Consider the following 9770-nt stretch of genomic DNA (forward strand, 5'->3'; position numbering starts at 1 on the left):
TAAGAGAGGTTGTACAAAATCAGGCTTGGAAATTTTCCAGTAGATTAGAAACAAAATGGTGAGAGCAGTTTTAGTGGTGCAAGGCAAAATTGCCTGGGATGAGGAGTGAATAGGAGGAACAAAAGTCGATTTAGCACAGAATCATTTTCTCCTTTAGATACTGTAGACAGAGCACCAGGGGTCTAACAGCTTTTCAGGTGTCCAAATTATGCTTGAGGCCTGAAAACATGTATTGGCTTCCTGATACAAAAAGAAAACTGCAAAATTAAATTAAGACATGTTTAATTAAATATCTCCCAAATGGAATATTGTTTCAACTTCATTAATTTTTAAATTTAATATTGGTAAAAACTTCATCACATTTAGAGACAATTTTTGGTTAGATTTTCTCATTTTGCAGACATTCCCTTGTATGCACACTGTTTGCTGAGAAATTGCAGCCAATTGTAAATTAACTGTTTCTTGCCACTCAGTAATATCAGAAGCAAAATTGTTGAAATGCATTTAATTTAAGATGTGCACTTTCTCTTACCTACTTTTATGTGGGAAGGGGCCTCCAACGGTAAGCATTTTAAGGGCTTTTAGAATGTCTTAAACTGGCTCTAATGTAGACAATGCTTTCAAAAAGCTTGACTATGACAGAAAAGAGAGAGAAGGAATGTTGATTAGACAGAATCAAAGGGGTCAGAAAGATATTTCTTCTTGAAGGAGAGAGTAACATGGGTGAGAAAAAATGAGTAGGGAGAAAGAGATTGGAGGACTTGGTGGTGACTGACAGGGAGGCAGGGAATGCAGCTAGAGTGCAGGTGGCAGAATGAGACCCAGGAGAAGAAGGAACACACCCTTTCAGAACCAAGAAAAGGGGGAAACCCTTCAAGGAGGCCTAGTCATTTTTTCTATCCCCCCTGAAGTGATAGGGGAGTCCCAGCGTACAAGTCATCTGAGATCTTTCTACCTGAGCAAGTGGCTGTCCTTAGTATCACTGTTGTTACTTCCTCTTCACAGGGCCTGGCTAGAGAAACTAGTTTGTCTGTGATGCATTGAACACATCCTAATACCCCAGTTCTTGCTGTTCCCAAAGCTTGAACTGGAGCACTTGCCCACAAACCCCAGCCAGACTCATTTAAATGTGTATTCCCTCTTTGGTGTCCCTTGTTGTTCCTATTCATGTGGCTCCTGATGCTCAGGGTCACAAGATACTTTCTCAAATGGCTGCAGGTGAGAGGAGCAGGTGTTCACATGAACCAAAGCACCTTCATCCTGGAACGATTCCCTATCTTTAATGATCTCCTGTTTTGCTTATTCAAGATAGTGGTTCCTGCATTCACACAGGAACACAAGAGTTGACTATGGTGGCTGTATAAACCAGAATCAATAATTCATTTGATTCATTTGTTGTGTAAGTCCTCAAAACCATCACAAGAGGATTCCCAGTGAAAGCAGGTACTGCTACTGTATTCTGTCTGTTATTTTAAAAACAAAAACAACAGACACCCACTTGGGGCTTTGTGGGAGGAAGCTCAACACATCTTGAAATAGCCAGCCAGCGGTATTTTTCCAGCTTGCCAGGGTGCAGAAGGCAGCATCTAATCTCTGTTCCTTACTTGTGGCTCATTTTGTAGTGCTATGTGAAACTTGCTTTCCTTGACAACAGCATAGCCCTGTCTGTGTTCATGATGATTGAACGAACATTCCAATGTGCAAGCATTATGAACAGCACAAGATATAAGTGTCCCTCTTGGCATTTTCCTGGATAAAATATGTCTTGTGATTTATGATTGTGGCCCCTGTTGAATGAAGGTTTCATGTGTTTATGACACTCCTCCTAAAGTTTGGGTTTCTCTGGTGCCCCCCAAAAAGCATTTAGTTACATAGCTAAACTCACTGTTGGACGCTTTGCAAATGATATAGTCATATCATTCTATAAAATGTATTGAGTATATTTTATACTTCAGGTATCATGAGGCAATGAGGATACAACCAGACTTCAACAAGCTTGAAAACTTGTACAATGCTTCTGGAGACACCAATTTGCAAACTAATTGTAGGCCTGACTGACTAAAAAGATATCACCTGGGAAACTTGTTTTAAAATACAGATTCCTGAGCCCATCTTCAGAGATACTGACTCACTAGATCTGGGGTAAGGACTGGGAATCTGTTTTTAATAAGCTTTCCAGGAAGTTCTGATCACAGCCAGGTTTGAGAACCGATAGTCTGTAAGATAGAAAGCTTTACTTTCCAAGTAGGTCTTATAGTAACTTGTTGAGTATCCCTTATTCAAAAAAATGCTTGGAAGTGTTTCAAATTTCAGTTCTTCAGATTTTGTAATATGTGCCACTTGAGCATTGTTAATCTAAAAATTGGAAATGCAAAATGCTCCAAAATCAGAAACTTCTTGAGCATCACACTAGTGCTCAAAGGTTCAGATTTTTGGATTAGGGCTGCTCAAGTTGTAACGTGTTGACAGTAGTAAACATAAATTTTTTCCATCCAGAACAGTTGCGTTATAGTACACAAACACAGTATTAAGAAGATTGATTGACAAGTCTTTATGAGCCTGCTAGCATTTACAGATATTTTGGTTTCATATAGCTGTAAGCTAAATCAAATTTTGCCTGCACCCTTTTCTTATAATGATCTTTACCTCCTGGCCCCAGATACTCTGCTGTAGCTTCTCTAGTCTCCCTCATTGGCAGCTAGAGCTCCCTCCCCCACTTTATTCCAGCTACACTGAATTTTTTTCAAACAATTAATTAAATCTTTTTCAGCAATGTCTTTCCAAAACATCTACAAGACTTGAGATCTCACAGTTTAAATGAGATTAATATTGTTGTTGATGGTAGAATTATTGTGCCTCTTGTTCTTTCACAATCATTTTTGTTTATTCACTTTCTTACAGGTCTGGGAATGGAGAATATTGGTGGAATCTTTGTGGTTCTTATTTGTGGCTTAATCGTGGCCATTTTTATGGCAATGTTGGAGTTTTTATGGACTCTCAGACACTCAGAAGCAACTGAGGTAAACTTCCAAAAGGGTGTGGCCTACAGTGCTGGCAGTGGGTACAGGTTTGTGTTTTAGACAGGACCTGTGAAATCCACAGAACCATGCCCAGGAGAGCACAGTGGAAAGAATCCACTTCCCCAAGGTACGAGTTCTGGGTTAATACTTTATCACCCACTAATTACACAGCCATGGAAAGGGTACTGGTCTCTCTGGGCTCCTGATTTTTCTTTGAAACAGCATAGCAAATACATATGTGAAAGATGTGTATGAAAAGAGTTTTCTGGAACAATAATTCAAGCTGTAGCATAGTAAATGTGTAGGTGTATACTTAGAAGTACCAGGTTACTAATGGAAAATACAGACTCATTCCTTCCATTTTGAATGTTTTTGCCCTTTGAGATATCCCAATGTACAGGAACCCAAAATTTAGATCTTCCTTCTCAAGGATTTTGAGTAAATTTCGTTCCCTACTTGGGACCTAGAGGTAGGTTATTATAAATTTTACACTGAAGGAAGAGACTGAAAAGAAAGATGACTCTGTTTTTTAACATTCTTCTCTTCCACTCCAGAAAAAGTATACAAATCCTTTCATGTTAATTGCATTATGAGACTTTTAAAAGTACATTAGTCTTGGGGCTAGGGATTTAGCTCAGAGGCACTGCACCTGCCTCGCAAGCTCAGGGTCCTGAGTTTGATTCCCAGTACCAAAAAAAATAAAAGTACATTAACCTTTACCTCAAGCTCCCACCTCTGGATCTTCCTGAAGCCCCTTTCCCTTCTTGCTGATGCAGAAACATCTCAAGACTGTGTGGCTCATCCCTTAGAAGCCTGTGGAGTTCTACCTCACATGGGACCTCAACACAGCTCTGCCTGCCAGGCCTTTTCCTCTTCTGGGCTGAGCCTATTTCCCATCCTCACAGTAGTCCTGTGCCATCTCACTCAGTCCTCATGTTTTCCGGTCCTGCAAGCATAGAGCTTACTGTTACATTCCAGCCTCCCCAAGAAATCAGGAGTGAATAGCCCCAAATTAAAATCACTACCTAAAAATGTATACATAACTATGGCACCCACCCCTGCAGCTACAGCAGATGTCCTGTTCTCCTCTTGTCTCATCCTTGATCTTGCCATTCCTCAGCTATGAGATGTGATGGAAAAATGTGTGTTTAAATAAAATTTATTACAATAAAAGAGATACTGATGCTAATCCTCCTCAAAGGACTTCCCCTCACTTTGAACACACTTATCCCATCATTCTTGCCACTTTCTGAGGCAGTTCTGGAAATCCTTTTTCATAAAGTATGTTTAATTGTGCAATTTTAGCTGATTGATGTCCTGAATTGATTCATAATGTTTCTGTTTCATGGTCATTTTGAGTTTTAGGAAAAGCCAGAAGTCACATGATACCAGCTCAGGTGAATAAGGTGGATCATGACATGCTGTAACGTTTAATTCCTGCTCTTCTGTTGGTTGGCACTCAGCAGCAACACTGACAGTGTTTTTTGTCATACTGCTTAAAGACAGTCATGAAAGAGGACTTCCAGAACTGCTTTAGAAAGTAGCAAGAATGATGGGATGAGGGTGTCTGAATAAGGGGGAGTAGTGGCCATGTGCCTTTTAATGTAATTTTTAAAAACTTTAAACATTCACTGTGTTTCTCCAGCATCCCTTGTGCTCTAGGTTTATCCTCTATGTCTCCTGTATTTTTCTTCCTGATTAGAATCTATAAATATGCTCTTGTTAACCATATTTCAAAAATAATTGCAATATGATTATTGTTCTATCCTTCCTTTCTTCCAAACCAAGGAGATCTGAATATACTGTCAGTTTCTCTTTCCTTACCTTCCATTTGGTCCTTAATCCAGGCCCAGCTGACTTCACTCCAACTCTACACTGAAGGCCATTGCTAAACGATCCAACCTATTTTCTCAAAGGACAAAAACAAAGAGAATCCACTGGGCCTTATTGGATCTCAGTGTGCCCCTTGAAGAGTGGACAGCTCCTTCCAGAATCTCTCCCCTCCCTTGCCTTGTGCAGCACCAAGCTTTCTTGGGTCTTCTCATACTCCTCTCACCAACTCTACTGGAGCCCTACTTTTGCCCACTCACTAAATGACAGTGATACTTACTGATTCCATAAGTTCAGGTGATCCCTTCCTTGTGAAACCTTCCTCATCTCTCCTGCCTTCTCCCCTGGATCAGTAGAGCTCTTGATTCCTTCTCCTTCCCAACACCATTGTAACTAGGCATGGAGCACTTACACACTATGTTACAGTGACTAGACATTGAGGTGCCTGAAGAGCTGTGTCTTTTATCTCTATATTCACTGTAAAGCACAGTGCTTGACACAGTTTAGTCAGTCAGCAACTATATGTTGTTTTATTTTTGTCACATGTGATGGACTAGGCAGGCAGGGAAATTTTTCTTGTCATAGTAACTAGAGGTTAAGTGACTTACCAATAATCTCTGCTATTTAGTAACTGGTCTAAAATCTAGGTCTCAAGTCCTAAAGCAGGTCATATTCAATGACATGTTACTATCTGTAGCTTCTTTACATTTGGTTTTTCTCCCAATAATTCACCCATGGCTGAACACCAACAAACTCAGAGAAAGTTAGAGCATTCTCAGTTGCTAACATAAAGAATAAAAGCTCTGCTGGTTCTTTGGCTATGGTTGAACAGCTGTCCTGTTGATAGAACTGGGAGAGAAAACATGGAAGAACAGGAGGTTCTTCTACCATCATGGTTGAGGAAAATGGCCTTTCACACTCAGAGATGAGAACTCAACCAAGCATGCATGGGCCTTGGAATTAGATAGGTTTAAATGCAAATTCTCAGCCAGCTGTTTATTAGTTAATTGTTGACAAAATATATAACCTTCCTGAGCCTGCATTTGCACATTTGGGAAGCGGCTAGAATAATAGTGGTAAAACAGGCTCATGATTCTTCATCCACAATTCTTAAACTCCCCAAAGCTTGGAAACTTCCAAGCTCTTTATATATAAGTTTGATGCAAATATATTCAGTGATAAAACTTGACTTAACTAATGTTTATGGTCTTTATCTCACTCAGAGTGATCATTCTCACATTTTGCTACAGAAATATTACTGTGTTTGAATCTGGAGTTAGCCCTAGACCCATTGTATATCCTTTGTGCATTGTATTACCTTCCTGAAATCCAATGTATTCCAAATTTTGAAACAGCTGGAGCCTAGTGTCTGTATTAGAAGATTTTGGACCTATAGTAGCAATGGTTGCTCTTCGTTTAATAATTATCAGAATGCATCATTTCTACTCATCACGATTAGATAAAAGAAATGAGAGTCTTTGGCCTGAAAACAACATGGTAGAGACTTGAGTGACTGAGGTGGTAGAGGGTTTTTTGTTGTAGGCTTCAAAGTCTAAATTAGTTACAACTAGGATCAGTGGAAGAAAATTTCAGGGATAGAAATTAACGCAGTAGAAGGAAGCAGGCATTAATGGATATGGGGAAAGTGGTACAAGGTCTTTCCCAAGATGGTGAGCTCATTGTCTTAGGCGGTGTTGGAAGAATGGACAGCCAGGTGGCAGAGCTTTTGAACCTTAAGTGAGGTGGGAAGAGAGGTGTTGGATTGAGAGGCTCTCATACCTAAGATGATGTGATTCCGTGAGCCCTGGTCTCAGGCCCCAGCCCCACCGACTCTTAGGGACTCCTGGGGCTGGCGCTGAGAGGCTGGCCATGACCTCCCTGTCTCCTCTAGGTGTCTGTCTGCCAGGAGATGGTGACTGAGCTGCGCAGCATCATCCTGTGTCAGGACAGTATCCATCCTCGCCGGCGGCGCGCTGGGATCCCGCAGCCCCGGCCTCCTATCCCGGAAGAGCGGCGGCCCCGCGGCACCGCGACACTCAGCAATGGGAAGCTGTGCGGGGCCGGGGAGCCCGACCAGCTGGCGCAGAGACTGGCCCAGGAGGCGGCCCTGGTGGCCCGCGGCTGCACGCATATCCGTGTCTGCCCCGAGTGCCGCCGCTTCCAGGGACTGCGAGCGCGGCCGTCCCCGGCCCGCAGCGAGGAGAGCCTGGAGTGGGAGAAGACCACCAACAGCAGCGAGCCGGAGTAGCCCGGCGACCACCGACGCGGAGCCAGGTGGGGAGGCCGCAGGGCAGGACCGGCGCCGCTGTCGCGGGGAGCTCGGACTTGTACAGCAGCCACGCTTCTCCCCGGATTTGGGATCCAGTCACTTTACAAAATGGTCAAAGAGCCTGACGCCCCAGCCAGAGACACACAGTGCCCGGTCGGGGATCGGGTCCACCCAGAGACGCCGCAACCAAGTGGCAAAGGGATAGTGTTCCTCTTGGGCGCAAGGACCCATCTTCTCCCAGTGGGCTTTTCCCTCCCGAATAACAGAGTCTGGGGTGGGGGGCCCTGCCCAGACCAGTCCAACGAGTTGATGGAATCATCAGTTGAACTTCCGCCCAGGAAGGGGCTATTGTTCGTATCCTGGGTCTAGTTCTCACAGGAAAAAAAGAAAAATTAAAGTCAACAGGGAAGTTTTTCTTTTCTGGATTTGTATATTTTTGTTAATGTTCTTTTTTTTCCCTCCCTCCTTTTCTTTTGTCGCCCTCTCAGTCCTCTTTACTTGTTTTGTAGTTTTTTTGGAGGGAGAAGTTGGGTTAGGAAATGGAAGCCTAAATAATCCCTATTGCTTTCTCCTCCATTCTGGGATAGAAGTCCCCACTGCATCTGATTTCAGGTGCTGAACTCTGCCCGCTGTGTTGGTTGGGAACCTACAGGAGCAGTGTAGGACGAGGCACTGGAGAAAGAAGCAGAGGGAGTCTCTGTGAAAGTCCATTAAAGCGATTTTAAATGCCAAAAAGCAATTAACCCATAGTTTACTTGGAGAGACCTGAAATGTCTCCGATTTCACAGGTTAATCTGTCTTTTCTTTCTCTTTACTTTTGGACTTTCACTATTACTGGGTTGGGTTTGGTCTTTTGTAAATGTGGTTTCTGAAGACAAATGAGGGAGGAAAACAGTACACACAGCATCATGGGCCTTGTTAAGGAGCAGAGAGAGTGGGTATAATTTGGCCTGGCTTCCACTGCAACTTGCTGCTCACAGAAGAGGAAGGACAGGACCACTGCGTTGCAATGGTGCATACTTTATTAACTGCATTTCATTTTAACCAAACTCAGTAGCTGCCTAAGATGCCCCATCCTCAATGCAATCATGGACTGGGTGATTTCTTCCTACTGTGATGTGAGATCTGAGTGTGTGCGTGTGTGCGTGTGTGTCTTTGTGTGTCTGTTTATTAAATGGAAAGACCTTAAGCAATCAAGAATTTGCCAGGTTTATGGAAGAGGAATAGATTCTCTTAGCCAATCACAAGCCTGGGAAGGAGGGATTTTGGGGTCTTGACCACAGCTTTGGGCAGCAGCCACCCACCCACTTTGTGTGACTTTAGGTACGAAGCATCTGATTTCTGTTCCAACAGAGTAGGAGTTCATACACGGATGCTTTCTGGGTTATCAAGTGTTTCTGGTCACTGCTCTGCTTGTAAGAAGTCTACAGGGTCCAGAGTACTCACCTGAAGAGAGGGATGAGGCTTCCCAGCAGCTGCTCCACCTATGCTTGACATCACCACTTGGGAGTTTCACACAGAGAGTTGTCATTTTCTGATGGAAAACCATTTCTATGCAATTTCTGATTGTAAACAAAATTCGGAGGGAGAGAAAAATAAACAGTCGCCGCCACCACCTCCACTGCTGCCACCACCACCTTGAATGGAGTTGTCCTCACATAGCTTCTGTTTTGAATGTACTAAAATAAAGACATTTTTGGAGATGATAAGCTCAGTTCCATGCTTTTCCTGTTTGGGTAGGTCAGCATCCTCTTTGGGCCAGGACATCTAGTAAGAGCTGCCATCCTGGGGGCCAAGGGAGTACTCTGATTATTCCTATTCAGGATGCAGTTCTGCCCTCAGCTGACCTCTGCCCTTTCATAAATTTGAATCCTTTTAAATTTTTTTTTTTCTGTAACCATGCAGTGATAGTAAGATGTGTAGGACACTTATGTACTTTTTGAACCTTGCCTCAAACTCCGGGAAGAAACATGTATTGGTGGGAAGGGCACTGGAAGGCCAACTGGCCACAGACCCCAGTGGCGCCACACTGCTCCATCCTGCAGCTCCATCCCTTGCTTCTGACTCTCTGGTCCCTCCTGCCAAATCACACTGAGACTGGAAAGGTTTTCTGTTTTGTTTTTTTTTTAAAAAAAAAACAACACATTTTTATGAGTAGGATATCTTGATCAATAGCAGACTTTTTAAATGGATTCGTGAAATAAATGTCCCCATGCATCATTTATAAATGTTTCCCTCACCTTGTGGAATAAAGTTGAGACTGACAGCGCTAGGCGGTTTCTCTTAGCTGCTGACACAGTTGTTGCACCTCCCTCCAGCTACAGTGTGAATTTGCAGCCTTTCTTGGTTTGTCTCCCCTTTTTATCTGTTGGTTGTTGGCTTTCTTCTCCATTGTGTAGTTTCTATCTGACTCTGTGTACTGTATAAAGCAATTTTTTTCTCGTCTATCTTTCTTCAACTAGAATATTTACAATAAAACAGAAACAAACCCTGAAATGTTAGTGACGGGTGGAAGCTGTTTTGGTTTGGAAAGTGTGGTTCAGTGTGTCTAATATCCAGGCACCAGACTCTAAAAGCAAATAAACTAGAAATTCACTTTGTGCCTTCCCCTCCACCTGCCCTCTCTCTGTCTCTCTTTTTCTACCTCTCTC

The 9770-nt window shown here is 42.9% G+C and overlaps 1 protein-coding gene across 3 annotated transcripts in view; it reads left to right on the forward strand.

Moving 5' to 3' along the window:
• The window catches only part of Grik4 (glutamate ionotropic receptor kainate type subunit 4), a 436311-nt gene extending 427483 nt beyond the window's left edge, over positions 1–8828 (forward strand). For 2 of the 3 annotated variants that reach the window (XM_087212564.1, XM_021249070.2), the window contains 2 exons: positions 2902–3020; positions 6742–8828. In XM_087212564.1, the coding sequence (XP_087068690.1) occupies positions 2902–3020; positions 6742–7098 (476 nt within the window). In that variant the 3' untranslated portion in view covers positions 7099–8828. Of the gene's footprint in view, positions 1–1955; positions 2143–2901; positions 3036–6741 lie in introns of those variants that run through there. The other variant, XR_015451727.1, reaches the window with a different exon arrangement.
• The last annotated feature ends 942 nt before the right edge of the window (positions 8829–9770 follow it).

The sequence above is a fragment of the Heterocephalus glaber genome, unplaced genomic scaffold (assembly GCF_053883595.1).
Source record: "Heterocephalus glaber isolate CG9 unplaced genomic scaffold, H.glaber_assembly_v1.0 deba00001431, whole genome shotgun sequence".
In the NCBI taxonomy this organism is placed as follows: Eukaryota; Metazoa; Chordata; class Mammalia; order Rodentia; family Bathyergidae; genus Heterocephalus; species Heterocephalus glaber.